Genomic DNA, 22,887 nt, shown 5'->3' with positions numbered 1-22,887 from the left:
GGTGGAGAAAGTGGAGCTGGCCTGGGGCAGACTGTGGGAGCTGTGGTACGGACCACTGGAGATTGTAGTTGGGGGTAAGAGCTCCTGGTGTTGATACTAGAAAGACGGGGTGTGAGACCTGAGGCAGAGTAGAGGCGTAAGTATGCAACCGTGAGAAAGAGTGCGCTGGGAAGACGGGAGAGCATTGCAGGAAGGCGCCACGGATTTAGCGATGTTTAGATGTAGCAGATGAAGGAAGGGTGTAGCGGCAGGTGGAGACCTGGCAGGTAGTGGCACTTGTGTAAGGCACAGAGGAGGAGCTGAGTGAGGGGGTAGAGGTCATGTGACTGAGTGTAAGGGAACTTACCCGGGGAAGCCCCAACACCACCTCCAGGGCAGTCACGAATAATTCACTAGTGAATGTTTACTAACAATTGCATAATCGAACTCTCTTATGTCTCAGTTCCTGCATTCGTAAAATGAGAAAAATCTCTTAATAGCGAGCGTGGCGAGTGCAGTCGGATAGTATATAAATCGCCCTGTGCTGAATTTGTATTTAGACAACAGTACTAGAATCTGATTGGATTATTGACTAAATTCAGATCCAGATCAAAAGGATCAAACTCAGGGCCTAACAAATACCGTGTGAGCCCTGCGTGGTGAGCCACATCCTCTGCCTTAGATTTTCTGTTTGAAGGGTGTGAGCCCTGCGTGGTGAACCACATCCTCTGCCTTAGATTTTCTGTTGGGAGCAGTTTTAGATGTAAATGAAATTGGAGGCTGGGAGTGTAGCTTCCTTGGTAGAGGGCTTGTCTAGCTTCATAGAATTAGACCCTTGCTGGGATTAAAGGTGTGTGATCCCAGCACTCCGGAGGCAGAGCCAGGCAGATCTTTGTGAGTTCGAGGCCAGCCTGGGCTACAGAGCGAGATCCAGGACAGACACCAAAACTACACTGAGAAACCCTGTCTCGAAAAACAAAAACAAAACAAAAAACAAAAAAACAGGAAGGGCTGGCAAGTACTTGCTGAGGAAGGATAAGAAGCTGAGTTCAGATTCCCTGAGGCAGCCATGTTAGAGAAGGCATCTGGCTGGGTATGCTGATGCACCTGACGCACCTTGAACCCCAGCACTCAGGAGGCGGGAGGCAGGGCGGTGAAAAGGACAAAGCGCTGTGAAATCTGAAATCCCAGCTCTGTGAGACAAGTGGTTCCCCAGAGCTTGCTGGCCAGCCGGTCTAGTGATGAGTCGACTCCGGGTTCAGTGAGAATTCTCAGTTTAAAACGAGAAAGGGGGTGGGGGTGGGAGACTTGGCTCAGTGGATGAGAACACTGTTCTTCCAGAGGACCCAGGTTCACTTCCCAGCACCCACATGGCAGCTCAGGGGACTGGACACCCTCACACAGCCCAACACACCAATGCACATAAAAATAAATAAAATTTTTTTAATTAAAAAAAAATAAGGCAGAAGCAGGCAGATCTCTGTGAGTTCAAGGTCAGTCTGGTCTATATAATAAGTTCCAGGCCACTCAGAGCTACATGTGAGACCCTGTTTCAAAAAATGAGCAAAGAGAACGTTCCCTGAAAGTGTGGCCTTCTTTGTGTGACGTCCTGGTTCAATCCCTTGCACTAAAAACAAAATCTGATGGTAGCGAAACTTTGACCAGATGTCAGACTGCTAATTAGCAAGGAGGGGAGAAAAGATAACAAAACAATGAATTCATTACCTTTGTGGAGCCTGAAATTCCTTTTTACTTTAAAAATGTAGTTTGTATATTTTGTCTTGGGCTGATGGCATGGAACTTACCAGGCAGAACTCACCATGTAGCCCAGGGTGGCCTGGAACTTACCAGGCAGAACTCACTATGTAGCCCAGGGTGACCTAGAACTTACCAGGTATCCAGTGAGGATGACCTTGAATTCCTGATGCTTCTACCCGAGAGCTGCGATATAAGCTTGTGTTATCATGTCCAGTTTATTTGTTTCTTGCTGTTGTTGTTTGAGATGAGGTCTTATTCTGTAGCCCAAGCAAGCCTCAAACTCATGGCAATTCTCCTCCTGACCTCCTGATGCTAGGGCTACAGGCCTGAGCCAGAAGGCCAAACCTCAGATCTTATTATTATTTTCTTAATTTACTTTTCTTTCTTCCTCTTCATCACTTGTTTTTTGGTTTTTGTTTGTTTGTTTGTTTGTTTTGGTCTTTTTTCGAGACAGGGTTTCTCTGTGTAGCTTTGGTGCCTTTCCTGGATCTCACTCTGTAGGCCAGGCTGGCCTCGATCTCACAGAGATCTGTCTCTACTACCTCTGCTGGGATTAAAGGTGTGTACCACCACTACCACCACCACCACCACCACCACCACCACCACCACCACCACCACCACCACCACCACCGCCCGGCCTAGGGACATTTTCTACCAGTCAGGTAGTCCTGCTTTGTAGAAGCAAGTTGAAGCTGGGCAGTGATAATGCATGCCTTTAATCCCCAGAAGGCAGAGGCAGGCAGATCTCTGTGAGTTCAAGAGATCTCTAGGCTCCAGGCTAGCCTGGTCTTCAGAGCTAGTTCCAGCCAGGGCAATACAGAGAAACCCTGTCTTGAAAAAAAAAAAGCAAGCTGAGCCAGTATGGTGGCTAATGCTTTTAATCCCAACACTTGGAAAGAAGAGTCAGGCAGATCTCTGTGACTTCTAGGCTAGCCTGGTCTACATAGCAAGTTCCAGACCAGCCAGAGCTACAAAGTGAGATCCTATCTGAGGAAAAAAGCAAGCTGGACAAGCCTTGGGGATAAGCCAATCAGCAGTGTTCCTCCATGGCCTCTGCTTCAAGTCTTTCCTCCAGGTTCCTGCCTTGCATTTTTGCCCTGGATTCCCATGGTGATGCACTGTGACATGGAAGTGTAAGCCAAATGAATCCTTTCCTCTTCAAGCTGCCTTTGATCATGGTGTTTATCCTACCAATAGAAAGCAAACTTTTTATAAAGTTGCTGGAGATACGGCTCAGTTGGTAAAATACACAGAAGTTGGACCCTGCAGCGTGCATCTGTAACGCCAATGCTGCTGGTGGGAAAAAGACAGATCCCTGTAGCTCACTGCCGAGGCATCCTAGACCAGTCAGTGAGCTCCAGGTTTAGTGAGAGTAATAGAAGAAGACACCCCAGATTGACCTCTGGCCCCCACACAGGGGCACACACACCTGCATGCATGTCTGCACACACCCACGTGAATACGTGTACAACACACACACATTGCTCAGCTTCTTCCTCGCCATCACCATCAAATGAGAGCACATGTTTTAGTGTAAAGCCCAGAGATTTGAATGGACTCCAGTGGTAACAGGCCAGGGTCAAGAGGAGGCGCTAGCCCAGAGGAGCCAGTCTTTAAGGGAGAAGCAATTACAGATTTGGCTGGGCTATGGCTCGGCTGTTTGGCCAAATGCCTGTGGCATCAAAGTTGTGACTGCCTGCTGGTCTTATCACCATTTGGCAGGCCATCACCATTCCTTTATTACGTCATAGACAGTAAACTTCTACCACGTGGGATGCAGCCGGGCTGTGAAGGAAGCACTCCAGAACTTCCCTGCTCTCAAGTTGCTTGCAGGTTAACAGAGGCCTGAGGTGGGCTCCCAGGAAACATGGAGCGACCTCTAAACTAGTGAATAGGCATTTAGAGAACTGTTTATAATTCTGCCGTTCAGCAATAAATAGAACCACTGTTGTTGACATGGTGCATTTCCTCTGTTTTCTGATACAGAATAATTTCAGATCTTTTTCTTTTCTTTTCTTTTCTTTTTTTATCTGTAAAAGCAAAACATCCAGGAGCTGAAGAGATGGCTCAGTGGTTAAGAGTGCATTCTGCTCTTGCAGAAGATCCAAGTTTCGTTCCCAACACCCATGTAGAGTGTCTCACAACTGCCTGTAACTCCAGCTTCAGGGGAAGCCACACAAACACACAATAAGAATAAATCTAAATAAATAAGGGAAAAACAACAAAAAGAACATTTTTTTAAAGTGAGGGGCTGGAGAGATGGCTCAGTGGTTGAGAGCACTTGTTGCTCTTGCAGAGGACCCGGGGTTTAAGTCCCAGCACCCACGTGGTGGCTCACAACCATCTGTACCTCCAGTTCTAGGGGACCCAGTGCTCTCTTCTACCTCTGTAGAAGCAGGAGCACAGGTGGTACACATACATACATGCATGCAGACTAAACACTCATACCCATAAAATAAAATGAGTCATTCTCTAAAAGAATGGAGAGGTGAGATGGCTCAGTAGATAAAGGTGCTTACCACCAAACCTGATACCCTGGGTCCAATCCTCAGGCCCCACATGGCAGAAGGAGCTAACCCACTCTTTTTAGTTGTGCCCTGACCTTCACATGGGCACCATGGCATATACACCTCTCCCCCACCTACAGACACACACTCAGACATACACCCCTCACACACAAAATGTAAACTCTTTGAGACAAGGTCTGTTCTGTAGGTCTGTCTTTCCTGAAACTCGCTCTGTAGACCAGGCTGGCCTCAAACTCACAGAGATCTGCCTGCCTCTGCCTCCTGAGTGCTAGGAATAAAGGCGTGCGCCACCACCACCGCCCAGTGAATTTTTTAAATTTTTTTGCAACAGCGTCTCATATAGCCCAGGCTGGTCTCCTATTTGCTACATACCAGAGAATGACCTTGAACTCCTGGCCCCAGCTTTTTTCATTTAGATAGAGTGGCCTGGAGCTCACAGAGATCCACCTGCTTCTGTGTCTGGCGTGCTGAGATTAAAGTTGTGTGCCACTGTATCTGGCACTTTTGTTTAATTATTTAAATGACATGTTTATTTATTTTTGTGTGTACATGTGTAGGCACACGGGTGCCATGGTGTCTGTGTGGAGATCAGAGGACAATTTGTGGGAGTCAATTCTCACCCTCTACCATGTGTGTCCTGAGAACCGAAGGCAGGTTTTCAGGCTTGGGAGCGAATGCCCTTACCCTCTGGGCCATCTCAGTGAACCATGTTCCTCCTTCTCATGCCCCCTCCTTCTGTCTTTCAACTCTTCATTCTTCAGTTTAAATTTTATTTATTATTGTTGTGTGTGTGCATGATGTGCGTGTGGGTGCATGTGCAGGTGTACCACAACACATGTGTGGGTGCATGTGCAGGTGTACCACAACACATGTAGTGTGTGGGTGCAGATGCAGGTGTACCACAACACATGAAGTGTGTGGGTACAGATGCAGGTGTACCACAACACATGTAGTGTGTGGGTGCATGTGCAGGTGTACCACAACACATGTAGTGTGTGGGTGCAGGTACAGGTGTACCACAACACATGTAGTGTGTGGGTGCATGTGCAGGTGTACCACAACACATGTAGTGTGTGGGTGCATGTGCAGGTGTACCACAACACATGTAGTGTGTGGGTGCAGGTGCAGGTACAGGTGTACCACAACACATGTAGTGTGTGGGTGCAGGTGCAGGTACAGGTGTACCACAACACATGTGTGTGGGTGCAGGTACAGGTGTACCACAACACATGTAGTGTGTGGGTGCAGGTGTACCACAACACATGTGCGTGTGGGTGCAGGTACAGGTGTACCACAACACATGTAGTGTGTGGGTGCAGATGAAGGTGTACCACAACACATGTAGTGTGTGGGTGCAGGTACAGGTGTACCACAACACATGTGTGTGGGTACAGATACAGGTGTACCACAACACATGTAGTGTGTGGGTGCAGGTACAGGTGTACCACAACACATGTAGTGTGTGGGTGCATGTGCAGGTGTACCACAACACATGTAGTGTGTGGGTGCAGATGCAGGTGTACCACAACACATGTAGTGTGTGGGTGCATGTGCAGGTGTACCACAACACATGTGTGTGGGTGCAGATGCAGGTGTACCACAACACATGTAGTGTGTGGGTGCAGGTACAGGTGTACCACAACACATGTAGTGTGTGGGTGCAGGTACAGGTGTACCACAACACATGTAGTGTGTGGGTGCAGGTACAGGTGTACCACAACACATGTAGTGTGTGGGTGCAGGTGTACCACAACACATGTGCGTGTGGGTGCAGGTACAGGTGTACCACAACACATGTAGTGTGTGGGTGCAGATGCAGGTGTACCACAACACATGTAGTGTGTGGGTGCAGGTACAGGTGTACCACAACACATGTGTGTGGGTACAGGTACAGGTGTACCACAACACATGTAGTGTGTGGGTGCAGGTACAAGTGTACCACAACACATGTGTGTGGGTACAGGTACAGGTACAGGTGTACCACAACACATGTAGTGTGTGGGTGCATGTGCAGGTGTACCACAACACATGTAGTGTGTGGGTGCAGGTGTACCACAACACATGTGTGTGGGTACAGGTACAGGTGTACCACAACACATGTGTGTGTGGGTGCAGATGCAGGTGTACCACAACACATGTAGTGTGTGGGTGCAGATGCAGGTGTACCACAATACATGTAGTGTGTGGGTGCATGTGCAGGTGTACCACAACACATGTAGTGTGTGGGTGCATGTGCAGGTGTACCACAACACATGTGTGTGGGTGCAGATGCAGGTGTACCACAACACATGTAGTGTGTGGGTGCAGGTACAGGTGTACCACAACACATGTAGTGTGTGGGTGCATGTGCAGGTGTACCACAACACATGTAGTGTGTGGGTGCAGGTGCAGGTGTACCACAACACATGTGTGTGGGTGCAGATGCAGGTGTACCACAACACATGCAGTGTGTGGGTGCAGGTGTACCACAACACATGTAGTGTGTGGGTGCAGGTGTACCACAACACATGTAGTGTGTGGGTGCAGGTACAGGTGTACCACAACACATGTGTATGGGTGCAGGTGCAGGTGTACACAAACACATGTAGTGTGTGGGTGCAGGTGCAGGTGTACCACAACACATGTGTGGGGGTACAGGTACAGGTGTACCACAATATATGTGTGTGGGTGCAGTACAGGTGTACCACAACACATGTAGTGTGTGGGTGCAGTACAGGTGTACCACAACACATGTAGTGTGTGGGTGCAGATGCAGGTGTACCACAACACATGTAGTGTGTAGGTGCAGGTACAGGTGTACCACAACGCATGTGTATGGGTGCATGTGCAGGTGTACCACAACACATGTGTGTGGGTGCAGGTACAGGTGTACCACAACACATGTAGTGTGTGGGTGCATGTGCAGGTGTACCACAACACATGTGTGTGGGGGTGCATGTGCAGGTACAGGTAGGTGTACCACAACACATGTAGTGTGTGGGCGCAGGTGCAGGTGTACCACAATACATGTAGTGTGGGTGCAGGTACAGGTGTACCACAACACATGTAGTGTGTGGGTGCAGGTACAGGTGTACCACAATACATGTGTGTGGGTGCAGGTACAGGTAGGTGTACCACAACACATGTAGTGTGTGGGTGCAGGTGCATGTGTACCACAACACATGTAGTGTGTGGGTGCATGTGCAGGTGTACCACAACACATGTAGTGTGTGGGTGCAGGTACAGGCGTACCACAATACATGTAGTGTGTGGGTGCATGTGCAGGTGTACCACAATACATGTAGTGTGTGGGTGCATGTGCAGGTGCAGGTGTACTACAACACATGTAGTGTAGATGTCAGAGGACAATTTTGTAGTTTTCTCCTTCCACCTTTATGTGAGTCCCAGGGATCAATGTCCAGTTATCAGATCTCTGTGGCAAGTGCCTTTACCTGCTGAGCCACCTCACAGCACCCCCACCCCACCCCACCTTTCTTTTTGAAGATTTTTTTACGATTTATGTGTATGAGTATTGACCTGCACATATGTATGTACACCACGTGCTTGTCCAATGCCAGCATAGGCCAGAAGAGGACATCAGGTTCCCTGGGCCTGGAGTTACAGATGGTTATGAAGAAACATGATGGACTCTAGCTCACTTGAGCATGTGTCTCTGGCAGGCCTTGTCCTTCTCCAGTTCCCTCTGCTTTGCTAAAACCCATTAGACTACATCCCTAAAGCTAGCCCCCAAGGTCTAGTCTCTTATTCGGTCTAGTCCCTTAGTCTCTCCTCCTGAGGCTGACTGCCAAGGTCCAGCTTTCAAAGTATTGAAGTCCAGCAATCAAAAGTCACCTTTGGCTCACCTAATTAACATGCCCAATTAAAATTGAGCACCTCACCCTAACACAGGGTTCCCCATTTTACCTTTATAGACACCGTTCTCCTATGTGCCATGTCTGTCTCCCCTCTATCCAGAGGCAATCCTCTGGAACAAATACCCCTGACCCCTTTCCTTGGTTCCTGTCGCCTTCTCTCTCCTCCTCTATCTCCCATCTTTGTCCCTGTCCCTGTCCCTCTGAGGCAAAGAAATCTCCTTTGTGCTGAGAACTTGGCCCAAGAACTTGGTCTTGGGGGTCCTGAGCTAATACTTTTCTTTCACATGTGGGTGCTGGGAACTGAACCCTAGTCCTCTCCGAGAGTAGTCAGTGCTCTTAACCACTGGGCCATCTCACTCTCACTGTCCCCCCCTCCTCGCCTTTGTTTTTCCGAGACAGGGTTTCTCTGTGTAGTTTTGGTGCCTGTCCTGGATCTCACTCTGTAGCCCAGGCTGGCCTCGAACTCACAGAGATCCACCTGCCTCTGCCTCCCAAGTGCTGGGATTAAAGGCATGCGCCACCACCTCCCGGCTTTTTTCCCTCTTTTTCTTTTCCTTTGTTCTTTCCTTCCTTTCTTTTTTTCATTTTATTTTGAGACAGGAATTTACAATGGCCTGTAACTCACTCTATAACCAAGGCTGGCCTTGAACTTCATATGTGACTGAAGCTGGACTTGAACTCCTGATTCATCTCCTGCCTCCACATCCCCATTTCTGGGACTATGGGAATGCACAACAATACCCAGTTTTTAAAATTCCTCTCAGTCCATGGGCGATGGTGGTGCACACCTTTAACCCCAATACTCGGGAGTCAGAGGCAGGGAGATCTCTGAGTTCGAAGACAGGCTGGGCTAGAGTGAGTTCCAGGACAGCCAGGACTACACAGAGAAACCCTGTCTCAAAACAAACAAATAAGTAAAAATCAGTCCCTCTCAGTCAGTTCATGATCCCATCCTGGGGTTTGTGATGTCAAGTAGAGACCAGTGAACACTCTGCTGTAGGCTTTGGAGTGGGAGAGTGACTTAGGAAGCTTGGGTGCCCTGGCGATGAACAAAGCAAGACCACGAGGTAGGAGGTAGGAGGTGGGTATCGTGATAAAGAACACTGAAGGGAAGGAAGTGGGATGCTCGGAAGGAAAGGGCAGCGTGCCAGGCGGGCGGAACCCCGCGCTCAGGAGGCTGAAGCAGGGGGATGAATTTGCCGTGGACCTGGGTGACCCATAAGTTCCAGACCGTTCCTTCCCACTCCTTAAATTGAGGAAACGGCTTATCAACCGCTAGAAATAAGGAGAGGGGACCTCGGTGCATTAAAGGGAGCCTGGGTGAGGCCGTTTTAGGCACGCGGGTCTTCATTGGCTCACAAGGTTGGACCTCTGTGCACCAGCGGGTTTTCTTCCCCGAGTTCCCCTCGGGACCGCGACGGCTCCTTCCGGTTCACAGCCTCCTCCTTCCGCTGGGCCTCGCGTTGGCGGGCACCGCCTGGTTCAGACACTTCCGGTGCCATGAGCTCGACGCCCCAGGTAGGCGAGTTCTGGGTAGGCTCGTCAGCGGAGGGAGGCGTCCCCTGGAACCGTCCCGGAGGTCCAGTGGGGCAGCAGGGCTCGCGCGGAGGGTGCAGCCTCGGGTGGTTCTGTAGAAAGTTCTGGAAATGTGGATGCCTCCCTGCGCATGGCCACCATTGTGTGGGTCACGGGGCCACCGCAGAATGGCCTTGTTGCTAGGGTACTAGAACCTGCCCCTCCGCCATCTTCGGCGGCTGTCGTTGTTGTTGTTTTTATTTGGTTTTGGTTTTGTGTGTGTGTCTGTTTTGTTCTTTTTTGAGACAGCCCCTCTGTGTAGCCCCGGCTGCCCTGGATCTCGCTCTGTAGACCAGGCTGGCCTCGAACTCACAGAGATCCGCCTGCCTCTGCCTCCCGAGTGCTGGGACTAAAGGTGTGCACCACCATGCCCGGCTCTGGATGAGCATTTTTAAGTGACAGCTCCCAGCAAGCATTTCAGGGTTTGAGGACATTTAGGGGGTGGGGGCAGATATTATCAGCTGGGGTTGGCTGGATGCAGGTGGGCGAAGAGAAAAGAAACAGAGAGGCCAAGGCTGAAAATCAGGAAGGGGGAGGACGTGATAGAAGCCCGGAGCTGGGAGCCAATGGATAATGTGGGGGACGGGGGGGGGGGGGGGGGGGGGAGGGAGAGGGACGGAGGGACCTTGGGAGCTAGAGGCCTAGCCAGTGATGCCATGAGGCAGTTCACCCAGGACCAGTGAGTACAGCCCCCGAACGCTCTCTCCATCCGATTAACTGGGAAAATTTAGAAAGTGTGTCAGACTGTAATACTGTCATCATCACCGTTAAAATCTGGCAAATAAGTGTTAAATACATATAACTCCTTTTTTCTTTTAAATTTAATTTTAAAATTTTTATTAGATGTACTTAACTATTTAGTGTGTGAGTACTTGTGTCCTTGGGCTGCAGGCACGTGGAGATAGAGGACAACTTGGGGTGACTCAGTTCTCTTCTCCCACCCACTGGGTCCCAGGGATTGAACTCGGGGTCGTCAGGCTTGGTGGCTGGCATCTTACCTTGCTGAACTGGCGCAACAGCCCATAAGATTGTTTTCTCTTCCATCTTCTCTTTATTTCAAAGCTTGCTGATCTCTGGGCTCACTCTTGACAGCAGGCTTGAGTAGGGGTCTGGAGTGTGCCGAAGAAAGACTGGATAAAATGGATTTTCTTTCTCTGAACGTTTGTATGGAACTAAAACACTTCTTGGAAACTATGGAGTTTTGTTCATTTTTTTTTTAATTTTTTGACAGGAAGAAAATTGTGGTAAAGAGTATGAGTTTCTTTTGGTTTACTCTTGTTTTTTTAATTCTTGTTTTTATTATTATTATATGCACAGATAAGTGTTTTGCTTGCATGTACATATTTGCACCATATGTGTACCTGGTACCCCGAGATCAGAAAGAAGAAGGTGCAAAATCCCCTGGAACTGGAGTTGTGGTGAGACTTGGGAGCTGCCATGTGGATGCTGGGAATGGAACTTGGGTCTACATAAAATAAATACATCTACAGAACAAATAAATACATTTAAATATGATAAGGAATAAACAAAGGTGCCTGATAACATTATATACTTGAGCATGGACCTGTGGCTTGTTGGTTGGGGACAGCCTGTCAGTTTCTTTGAAGTCCCCTGATGCTACAACTCTGGACTTCAATATATTCAGTGTCAAAACAGGAAGGCGCGCTTGGTAGCCCAGGCTGGCCTCGAACTCACAGAGATTCACCTGCCTCTGCCTCCCGAGTGCTGGGATTAAAGGCGTGAGCCACCACCGCCCGGCCTCACTTCAGTTCTTATGGTTGTCAGGACAAACAACAGCATTTGTACAAGTCTAGAGTCTCATACAGCTATACTGAACATTCTGGAAGCAAGATGTTGTTGTTTCCATAACTTAATGTCAGGACAATAGTGGATTTGTTTGTTTAAGAAGCTGTTGGCCAGGCAGTGATGGCGCACACCTTTAATCCCAGGGCTCCTGGGGGGTGGGGGTGGGGTCAGAGGCAGGCAGATCTCTGTAAATTCAAGACCAGCCTGGTCTATAAAACGAGTTCCAGGGCTGGAGAGATGGCTCAGCGGTTGAGGGCACTGACTGCTCTTCCAGAGGACCTGAGTTCAATTCTCAGCAACCACATGGTGGCTCACAATCACCTGTAATGAGATCTGGTGCCCTCTTCAGGCCTGCAAGGACACATGCATGCAAACCACTGTATACATAATAAATAAATCTTTAAAAAAAAAAAAAAAATGAGTTCCAGAACAGCCAGGGCTGTTACATAGAGAAACCCTGTCTGGGGGTGGGGGGGTGGGGGGGGAGAAGAAGCAGCAAGCTGCTTGTTTTTAGAAGAGTTTAGATTAATTTTTCTAAATTGAGACAGTACAAGATGTTTTCATGTACCTCAATTACCAGGTTACCTCAATTATGAATATCTTACATTAGTATAGAATATTGGCCAATTTTTGTTTTGTTTTTTGTTTTTTGAGACGGGGTTTCTCTGTGTAGTTTTGGTGCCTGTCCTGGATCTCACTCGGTAGACCAGGTGGGCCCTCGAACTCACAAAGATCTGCCTGGCTCTGCCTCCCTAGTGCTGGGATTAAAGGTGTGCGCCACTGCCACCCAGCTTGGCCAATTTTTTTTTGTTTTTGTTTTTGTTTCTTAGTGTGTGTGTGTGTGTGTGTGTGTGTGTGTGTGAGAGAGAGAGAGAGAGAGAGAGAGAGAGAGAGAGAGAGGGTGGGGGAGGGAGAGAACACTGAGAATGTGGAATATCAGAGGACAACTTCTCTTTCACTGTGGAATCTGAATTGAACTCGGGTCCTCAGGCTTGTGCACAGCACTTACCTACTGAGCCATCTCTCTAGCCTTGTCTTTTATTTATTGAGTCTTGCTGTGTAGTCCATGCTGGATTGAATTTACAATCCTCCTGCTTCTGCTTCCTACCTTGGTTGGCAAAGCTCTTGCCTTACAAACACAAAGATCTAAATTCTAGCCCCAGAACCATGTAAAAATTGCCAGGTGGGGTGGTACATGCTTCTAATCCCAGTTCTGGGAAGGTGGTGATCATCTCTGGGACTCACTGGCAAGTCAGGCTAGTTGATAAGCTCTAGGCCAATGAGAAATGTGTTCCAAAGGAGGTGGACAGTGTTCCTGGGGGTAATACCTAGTAAGATGTGTTCCGGTCTCCACTACAAACGCACATGCATTTTTAGAAGTGGGTGTTTAGGCTGAGTATGATGGTATATGTTTATAATCCCAGCACTCGGGAGATAGAGGCAGGAGAATCAAGAGTTCAAGGCTATCCTCTGCTACACAGAAAATTCAAGGCCAACCTGGGCTACATGACACAAAGCCTCAAAAAAAATTTTTTTTTTAATTTTCTCTCTCCTTCAGGGCCAAGGATCCAAAAATATTATTTGAAATTCTTTTTTTGGTTATTTTTTTGAGACAGGGATTCTCTGTGTAGCCTTGGTTCTTACTCTGTAGGCCATGCTGGCCTCAACCTCTCAGAGATCCACCTGCCTCTGCCTCTTTAGTGCTGGGATTGAAGGCGTGCGCTACCACCGCCCAGCTATTTGACGCTGTTATCCTCAACTTAGTTTTCTGTCGATCATTTGTGGGTGTGAATTATAGATACTGGTCTTATACTAGGTTATTATTGCTTTACCTTGTTCAGTTTGGACCGTCCCAGACTCTTCTAGTTGGCTTTTTGTCCGTATGAACTACCTACACTTTTCCTTCCTGTTTGTTTGTTTAGACTTGCTATCCACACATGTTCCAGGCTCCTCTTGTCTGTTTCCTGTTCCCCATCCTCGAAAATGCCCTTTATCCAAGACATAATGTTGGTGCCAAGTTGTAACCCTAATAACTATGTCTGGAAGTTGGGGCAGATGTGGCAGGTGGGCAGGAAGAAGTTGTAACCCCAGCACCTTGAAGAGGATTTTCCCAGAAGTAGCAGCCAGAATTGCAAGTCCTTAGCTGAGAAATAGGTGACTCACCAGCTCCCAGCTTGTCTCCTCCCTCCCCCTCTTGCTGACGTGACTGTACCTAAACCAGCTTAGACAGAGGGACCTTGGTCAGAAAGTATCTCCACCCATGAGACCAATGAAGAATGGCCAGTCTCAGACCAAGGCAAGACATTTTACTCATGCCCAGCAGACATCTCCCATGTTTGTTCCATTAGTGTGTTATTGGTACGTATTCAGAAAGGATTAAAAAGTATTGCCCTTAAATCTATATCTTTAATAAAGCTTTTATTTTTTCCTTTGAGACCAGTCCTCAAATATCCCAGGCTGGTCTTGAACCTACCATGTAGCCAAGGAGACCTTGAACTGATGCTCCTGACACTACATCTTTATTATTTTGAGACAAAGTCACACTATGTAGCCCTGGCAGGCCTGGGACTCAATAAGCAGACCAGGCTGGCCTCGAACTCACAATGATCTGCCTGCCTTTGACTCCAGAGTGCTGGGATTAAAGGCGTGCGCCACCACTGCCCTGCTCTGCCACTGCTTTTTAAGCACCAGGATTGTAGGAGTGTGCTTCACTCCAGATTTATGTCATGCTGGGAATCGAACCCAGCATCTCATGTGTGATACCACTGTGCTATATCATCAGCCCAATACAGTTATTATTAAAACCCAGGTCAGGTCAAAGGACAAGAGTATTCCAAAGAGGGTGTGTGTGTGTATGTGTGTGTGTGTGTGTGTGTGTGTGTGTGTGTGTGTGTGTGTGTGTGTGTGTGTTAAGTAGTTTTGTTTTGGACACCTATGCAGCATCCCCAGGATTCCTGAATCTCTGATAGCTAATACCAGAAGGGCTTCAGAGACAAATGCACTTTGTGCTTCATTCTGTAGCACTGACAGTGGTGAAGAGATTGATTTTGTAGGAGTCACTCAGCTTATGAGCTGAAGAACGGACAGACTGAGTCTAGAGTCCCGTCCCTTCGCAGGAGCACAGAATGAGCAGCTTTCGGACTTTCTAGGGCCATCGAAGGGAAGAACAGCACTTAAGACACCTTTCAGTAGCTCAATAAAGAAACTTATGGGGATGTGTCTGGGGATTTGGGGGGATCTTGAGGTGGCAGTTAGGATCATTAGCATCTTTAGACATTTAGATAGAGGGAATGGGGGAGATAGACATTGGAATATAAAAGTGGGTACTGGAAGCCTACAATTTTTCAAGAGTGGTCAGGTCAGCAACTTTTTAGTCATTTTCACACCCATATTTTTTTAAATTATTTTTAAAGATTTATTTATTTATTATGTATACAATGGTCTGCCTGCGTGTATGCCTGCAGGCCAGAAGAGGGAACCAGATCTTATCACGGATGGTTGTGAGCCACCATGTGGTTGCTGGGAATTGAACTCTGGACCTTTGGAAGACCAGCCAGTGCTCTTAACCTCTGAACCATCTCTCCAGCCCCTCACCCAGATTTTTGTTTGTTTGTATTTTGTGATAGGGTCTTGAGTAGTCTTGGATGCCCTGGCACCCATCCTATAAACAGGCGATCCTGATGCCTCAGCCTCCCAAGTGCTGGGATTACAGATGAGTGCCACCATGCCAGGCTAGACTTACAGAGTTCTGCACTGGTACACTAGGTGTGTCTTCAGTCTCCTCTTAGCAATCTTGCCCTTTCCCGAACTCATGAATGTCTGCCTGCTGGGGTGAAAGGGTCTCAGTGATCTTTGTGCTGACTGAAAGACTGCCTAGGAAATCAGAGAAAGGATTCTGGGCTAGTCACTTGCTATGGCTGCAGTAGACTAAATTAGTATCAGGCTACTCTTTCACTTGCTCTCTGGGTGACCTTCCTGTGGTTACCTGGGAAGTCTTGTAAGTTCCTCTTAGGGCAAGGACTGTGGGTGGCCCAGAAACAGCATCTGCAAATAGGTAATTCCATGTGCTTTCATGGTAATGAGAACATTAGGTACTGAGATGGCTCAGTAGTTAAAGGTGCCTGCTGCCCTTTTAGAGGACCTGAGTTCAGTTCCCAGCACCCACTTAGGCGGCTTCATAATTTCATGTAACTCCAGTTTCAGGGGGCCCTACAGCCCTTCTTTGGTCTCCTCAGGCACTGTACTCACATGCACATATCCATGCCCATGTACAGACACACAATTAAAATAAAAAAATAAAGTCTTTATTCAAAAAGGATAGCAGTAGGTACTTTGGGAACTTTACACATATTCAAATGCACGTGGGGGTGGAATGCTGAAGAAATGCCCAAGCAGTTAAGCACTTGTTGCATTTGTAAAGGATGTAGTTTGGTTCCAAGCACCCTTATGACTACTAACAACCATCTGTACTCCAGTTCCAGGGGATCTGACATCTTCTTCTGGCCTCCATGGGCACTGTATGCATGTGAGGCATAGATATACATGCAGATAAAACACACATTAAATCTTAAAAAGTATTCAAGAATATATTGTTGATGGTGAAAGCATAAAATCCAGTGTGAAGTTCACAGCTTCTGTTCTGAATGGCTCCTCTTCATAGGAGTTCATTGACCACTGAACCATCTCTCCAGCCCTGTGTATTTTTTATGGGCCAGACATTAAACAGAGGGCCTCATGTATGCTAAGTAAGCACTCTATCTATCACAGATTACATCACCAGCCCTATAATGTGTGTGTATATTGTATTTTTGTTTGTTTGTTTTGAGACAGGGTTTCACTATGTGGTCCTGACTGGTCTAGAACTTAACTATGTAGACCAAGCTGGCCTCAAACCCACAGAGATCCTCTGCCTCTGCTTCTGCCTCTGTATCTGCCTCCCCACTGCTGGGAATAAAGGTGGGGAGCAGCCACCATGCCAGGTTATTTGTTTATTTGAGACAGGGTCTCACATTGTGGCCCAGGCTGCTCTGTGCAACAGAGGATGGTCTTGAACTTCTGATCCTTCTAACTCCATCCCTAGGGTGCTTGGATTAGAGGAATTCACCACCAGGTCAGTGGTACTGGGGATCAGACCCAGGGCTTTCTTTATACATGCTAGGCTCTCTGGGCTACAATCTCAGCCTCATTCCCAGTAGATTAAAAAAATACTTTATTAATAAAATTACTGTACTGATGTTTAATACCTATACCAACATATATATAACAGCTCTTTTTTTTCTTTTTACTTAGAAAAGGTTTAATGTGATGTGTTTAATTTGAACATGCTATATTATGAATTCTGTAGTTTGTATCTTCCTACTAACAATAAATCATGGATCTACCAAATATCATATGTCGGGTCTTTGTCCTTGTACCTTCGTGGTGCCAGGTTTTCATATCCCTTTCTTCTCTGCATGCTTTGCTATCGTTCAGTGTTCTGCAGAGGGAGGTCCAGGTCGGTGGGCGGGGTCCGGGCCACTTGGGACATGCAGATGAGGTGGGCGGGGCCCAACATATATACCCTCTGCTAGCCTCTAGCGGGCGTGCCCAGCTTGGACAGACTGTCTGCGTCCGACTGCCGAACCTGCTTCCCTGAGCGCTGCGGAGCCTGGTCCGGGCTGGCCCCTCTGCTACCCCGGGAGCGGGCCATGCCGCCGCGGGAGCTGAGCGAGGCCGAGCCACCGCCTCTCCCAGCCTCAACCCCTCCTCCGCGGCGGCGAAGCGCGCCTCCGGAGCTGGGCATCAAATGCGTGCTAGTGGGCGATGGCGCGGTGGGCAAGAGCAGCCTCATCGTCAGCTACACCTGCAATGGGTACCCGGCGCGCTACCGGCCCACGGCACTGGACACCTTCTCCGGTACGTACTACCGGAGGGCCCCTGAGGCTAGGGTGGGGCTGTGGATTAGGGTGCTCGTGTTTTCGGGAGGGCACCGAAGACCCCCGGGAGCAGGTCCGGAGGCGGCGCTGGTGAGGCCTGCCTAGAGGGACGAGGATGCTGTGGCTAACTCATGCTTTCCCCTCCCCACCCCTGCAGTGCAAGTCCTGGTAGACGGAGCCCCTGTGCGAATCGAGCTCTGGGACACTGCAGGGCAGGTGAGAATCTGGATGTAGGCTTCCATGGGCTAGGGGTTGGAGAGGGTCGGAGGCTGAGAGGATTCCTTCATGGAGGAGGAATGAAGTAGGCCTTGGGCTTTAGGAGTCTTAGGTCTCCACCCCAAGTGAGAAAGCAGACTCTGGTTCCAGTGTGAAGGGAATGATCTTGCTAACAACTGGCGTTTGCTACCCCAGGAGGACTTTGACCGGCTCCGCTCCCTCTGCTACCCGGACACTGATGTCTTTCTGGCTTGCTTCAGCGTGGTGCAGCCCAGCTCCTTCCAGAACATCACAGAAAAATGGCTGCCGGAGATCCGCACTCACAACCCCCAAGCACCTGTGTTGCTGGTGGGTACTCAGGCTGACCTGAGGGACGACGTCAATGTACTCATTCAGCTGGACCAGGGAGGTCGGGAGGGCCCAGTACCCCAGCCCCAAGCCCAGGGTCTGGCCGAGAAGATCCGGGCCTGCTGCTACCTTGAGTGCTCAGCCTTGACGCAGAAGAACTTGAAGGAGGTGTTTGACTCGGCCATTCTCAGTGCCATTGAGCACAAAGCTCGCCTAGAGAAGAAACTGAACGCAAAAGGTGTGCGCACGCTCTCCCGCTGCCGCTGGAAGAAGTTCTTCTGCTTTGTTTGAGCAGTTACCGCAGGGCAAGCGGTAGGCAGCAGGCGGGCGGGCGGCCGGAGACTCCTGGACCCTGGGACATGGGGCACTAGCAGGCTGGCCTGGCCACTCCTGGGACTCAGTTCTCTATTGAACGCAGGGGATGTGGGCCTCTAGCTGCACACGCTGCTAAGACAGGGGGAGCTCTGTCCTGTGCAGGGGGCTGGCTCTGATTTGGATGTCTTTGGTCAAGACTCACAGGAAAATCCCAGCACTTGGATTTCGTGGGATAATCGCATCCGTGTCAGTGTGTCTGAGCAGCTTGGGATGGAATTCCCAGTTTCTTACCGTGGGGCCACAGGTCAGCTTGGTTGAATGCAGCCCATTGTGGATGGCCTCACCCTCTCCTAGCACGGGTGTGATAAAGCAGGGGAAACAGAGAGGCGTCCTGGAGGGTTGGAAGGTGGTCAGCCTTGATTTGGAGCGGTTTGAGATGGACTATGAAGAGGAGGCCAGTGAGAGACTGAGACGGGAAACAGGAAGTGAGACTTGATGTGGTGGTCTGGAGGCAGATGAGAGGACTGGGCTGGAGGGAGAAGGCGAGCAGGGTGGACAGCTGTGGAGAAGGCTGACACCTGGGCTGCCCTCAAGCCCCAAGGCCAGGGAGGCTGGGGCTGCTCCCTGGGAAGAACTGGGTCTCAGGGCTCCCTAGGCACTGCCCAAACTGGCTGGGCCAGCGAGGGGCAGGAAGTGAGAGTCCAGGCCCAGCAAAGGGAGGGGGAGGAGCTGCAAATGAGAGCCTGAAGGAGGAAGGGTAGGGTCATCCCTTTCCCCAAGGTCATAGCCTGGAAGGTGAGCAATGCAGTCTGCAAATAAAACCTTGTGTTTCTGAAGCTGCTGTCTGTGGTTTCCTGGACCGCTCAGTCCAATGCTCCTTCGTGACCTTTCTAAGGCCCAGCAGCCTGGGTAGATGGATTGGGAACGGAGGCCCGCTTGAAGGGTGGGGGCTGGGTCAGATGGGCCCGTGTGATGGGAACTGGGCTAGGGGGAACAGGTGTGGGGCTCTCTGCTTGGGGCTTGGCTTAGCTGGTTCCCAGGAGAGCTAGCGTGGGAAGCAGCCTGGAAACGGGTTTCCCCAGGTGTCAGCGCCAGAGCGGCTTTCCCATGACCTCACCAGGTAGGTGGGGCCCTCCCTTCTCCCCCTCCTTTCTAGAGTACCACGCTCAGCACTGGGGCTCTAGGACATTCTCAAGCCCATCTTCACAGCCTCTGAACAGTTTTCAGTACCCAGGGTCTGGCTGGGGAATGTCACCCGAGCTTTAAAAACCAAGGACAACCTCTACAGCTGTAAACCTCAACCACTGGCCAAAAGATTGTAGCCTTGGGTCGGTTGGCCAAGTCTTCAGCCTTGACACATGAAGATTTATTGTGGGTCAGGATGCTGGCTGTGGACAATGTAAATGGAGGTTTGGTCCCAGAATCCTTTGTCCATGAGGGTTCACTGGCAGATGGCAGAGGGGAATAGGAATCCAAGGACTGGAACTAGGGGGAACTTTAAAGAGCACTTTGGGGGAAAACAAAACTTATCTTGCTTTAAGGAAACCACGGTCCGGAGACAAAAAGGTAGTATGCCAAGTGAGATATTATTACCAAGTGCTTAGAGGAGCACTGTAGAGTTAGGTGTATGGGTGGCGTTCTGTAGAAGTATTTCTGAGGTACACCTATAACACCTACTAGGCACCCGCTGGGCCAGGTGAGCACCTATACCCATCCCAATCCACTGGGCCTCAGGTCCCTTTCCAGGAAGCTACAGGTGTGTGTGTGTGTGTGTGTGTGTGTGTGTGTGTGTGTGTGTGTGTGTGTGTAAGCAACACTGAGGAACAGAAATAGTAGCCCAGTGAAACCTTAGGTAATCCCAGGTTTCTTTTTCGCCAAGGCTGCTTCCTGTCCCCCAGAGCACCAGCCACTTTCTTTTGTTTCCTTATCTCCTTAGGTGGAGGCGATGAGCTGCATTGTGACAGATACGCTCATAGCCAGCTGTTACTCTAACCTAACCTGGCATGCTCCTACTAGGACAGAGAGAGACCCAGGTTCAAGTTCGAAAGTTCAAATCCTGACACCCATCACCACAGGCAAATAATTTCTTTTTTCTTTCTTTCTTTCTTTTTTTTTTTTTTAGACCAGATCTCACTTCATAGCCCTGGCTAGCCTGGAACTCAAAAAGATCCTCCTGCCTCTGTTTCCCAAGTGCAGGGATTAAAAGCGTGCCCTCCCACCCAGCTCATTTCCCTCTTTGTTCCTCAGTTTCCGTATTTGCAAGCTGAAGTGTCCAGGACTCTTGATTGATCTTCAGACCATTCCAAGGGGCCTTGGGACTGTGGGGCACAGAAGCCTGATTGCGGCTCCGCCGCCACACACAGTTTCTGGTTTATCTCACGGTACCAGCAGCTTTGAGTCACTGGGGCTGCAGCCTCTGTCCTCATGCTTCCTCTCGGGACAGTCACTGAACCTGGTCAGGATCCCTGTTGACTCACTCTACATCCCTGCTGCCTCCCCCTGGCTCCTCCCTGGCCCAACACTGAAATCAGCTCTGACTGTCTTGAGAACTCCCAGCTCTTCACTCGGGCCTTTAAGGCCTCCCCAAATCTAACAGCAGTCTGAACCACACCAGTTTGTCTCAGTGATCCCCAACTATCTCCTGCTTTTGACTCCACGGTTTGGCTTGCAATTTGCAAGATCTAGTTTAGAAACTGTCCCCTGCCCCCTCCCAGATATCCCGTTTCTCCTCTAGCCGGTTCCAGCTCCTCCTCCACAAAGTGCTGGGATGGCTGAGTGTCTTCACTATGGCTCAGCACATGGAAGACACACAGAAGAGACTCCCAGATTCACCAAGGAGAACCCACTGAACCCTGTGGGCCTGGGCAGCGTGGACCATTGTCCCTTAACTGTTTAGACTCATCAGGATTACATTCAGCTGCAGGGTTGTGTCGCTGAGATCCAGAAGCTGGGGGTCGAGGGCCAGGATTGTGCAGGAGAAGGATTTCCAGAGCCAAATCCCTCCAGCTCTCTCATCCTGCCTCTTTATGTAGTGTGGCCTTTCTCTACTTCCTAGGACAGTTTTTTGTTGTTGTTGTTGTTTTGTTTTGTTTTTTTTATTTTCAGTCCTGAAGATAAAAACCAGGGCTTTGCTTAACCTAGGCAAACACTCACTCTACAGGAATCTACACATACAGGAGTATTTATTATTACTTGGATAAAATTATGTGCTACATACAAATGTGTGTATATATATCCATTACATATACATACATGTATATGTAAATGGAATCTCCAAATCAATGTAGTTTTGAGATAGTCTCACAGATTCATTTTTCTATTTTTCATTGTATTTGCTTATTTTAATTTTTAATGTTCTTGTCAGCATGTATTAACTATGCATAATAATTGGTTTCATTATGACTTTTTGTTTGTTTTGTGTTTTTTGTTTGTTTTTCAAGACAGGGTCTCTCTTTCTCGCTCTGTAACCTTGACTGTCCTGGAATTCACTCTGTAGGCCAGGAGGGCCTCGAATTCAAATTCACCTGCTTTTGCCTCCCAAGTGCTGGGATTAAAGACATGTGCTACCACCGCCCAGCTCATTATGACAGTTTCATACATGTACACAATGGGTTTTTACTGTATTTAACACACACACACATACAGTTACCCTTTCTTGTCCCCCTCCTGCTCCTACTGGGCTCCTCTTCTATTTTCCTCTGTGTGTGTGTGTGTGTGTGTGTGTGTGTGTGTGTGTGTGTGTGTGTTGGGTATGTGCACATGAGTGCAGGTGCCCTTGGAAGCTAGAGGCGTTTGATCCCTCTGGATCTGTACTTACAACAGCTGAACCTGTCTGTGTTAGAACAGAGCCAGCCCTTATTGTGTTTGTTTGTTTGTTTGTTTTTGTTTCTTGAGACAAGGTTTCTCTGTGTCCTAGAATTTACTTTGTAGACCAGGCTGGCCTCGAACTCACAGAAATTTGCCTGCCTCTGCCTCCCGAGTGCTGGGATTAAAGGTATGTGCCACCACCTCCAGAATTCCCTATTTTTTTTTAAATAAGGAATGTTTCACAGATTTGCATGTCATCCTCGCACAAGGACCATGCTAATCTCTGTATTATATCGTTCCAATGTTAAAGCATGTGTATTGCTGTAAGGAACACCATCTTTATTTTTTTTTATTGAAAAAAAATTTCAATATTTTCTAATCATGGTTTCCCCTCCCCCAACACCTCCCAGCTCTTCCCCACCCACCTGACTCCACGCCCTTTCTCCCTTTCTTTAGAAAACAAACAGGCAAACAACAACAACAACAACAAAAGAAATACACAAGGTACACATATATGCACAAAAACAAAACCCATAAAACCACAAAATCAGTAACTGTAATATGTAAGCAAGAGAGCAGTAAGACAAAAAATGCCCAAACATAGCAATAGGAGACCAAAAGTCTACAAAAACACCATTGAGTTTGCTTTGTGTTGGCCATCCACTGCTGGGCAAGGGGCTTGCCCGAAAGTGTGGTTAACAGGGAGACTCCACAGGAGAAAACCAATTTTTCCTTTGTAAGCAGATGTCAGCTGGAGTTAGCTTCTTGGCCAATTCTCCCTCCTCA

The 22,887-nt window shown here is 48.7% G+C and overlaps 1 protein-coding gene and 1 non-coding gene across 2 annotated transcripts; one reads left to right on the top strand and one right to left on the bottom strand.

Moving 5' to 3' along the window:
* The first annotated feature begins 9,142 nt into the window (after positions 1–9,142).
* Positions 9,143–19,130, top strand: Rhov (ras homolog family member V). Its single transcript, XM_076570370.1, has 4 exons — positions 9,143–9,637; positions 17,071–17,395; positions 17,573–17,631; positions 17,827–19,130. Exons 1-4 carry the CDS (start codon positions 9,620–9,622, stop codon positions 18,268–18,270), a joined length of 846 nt encoding a protein of 281 aa, XP_076426485.1. The 5' UTR covers positions 9,143–9,619; the 3' UTR covers positions 18,271–19,130.
* A 3,194-nt stretch (positions 19,131–22,324) lies between these two features.
* On the bottom strand, positions 22,325–22,435 carry LOC121829200 (U6 spliceosomal RNA). The gene has a single exon (XR_006071985.2). It is a non-coding gene; the product is annotated as a U6 spliceosomal RNA (small nuclear RNA).
* Positions 22,436–22,887: the final 452 nt, after the last annotated feature.

This window comes from Peromyscus maniculatus, chromosome 4, assembly GCF_049852395.1.
Source record: "Peromyscus maniculatus bairdii isolate BWxNUB_F1_BW_parent chromosome 4, HU_Pman_BW_mat_3.1, whole genome shotgun sequence".
In the NCBI taxonomy this organism is placed as follows: Eukaryota; Metazoa; Chordata; class Mammalia; order Rodentia; family Cricetidae; genus Peromyscus; species Peromyscus maniculatus.
Note: the sequence above shows the minus strand (reverse complement) of the source record. Positions and strands in the feature narration are given on the sequence as shown.

What these genes read in the sequence shown, in the direction of transcription:
- Rhov (XM_076570370.1), top strand. An exon ending in GGCACTGGACACCTTCTCCG is followed by an intron (nt 17,396 to 17,572) that starts GTACGTACTACC and finishes CCACCCCTGCAG; the next exon opens with TGCAAGTCCTGGTAGACGGA. An exon ending in TCTGGGACACTGCAGGGCAG is followed by an intron (nt 17,632 to 17,826) that starts GTGAGAATCTGG and finishes TTGCTACCCCAG; the next exon opens with GAGGACTTTGACCGGCTCCG.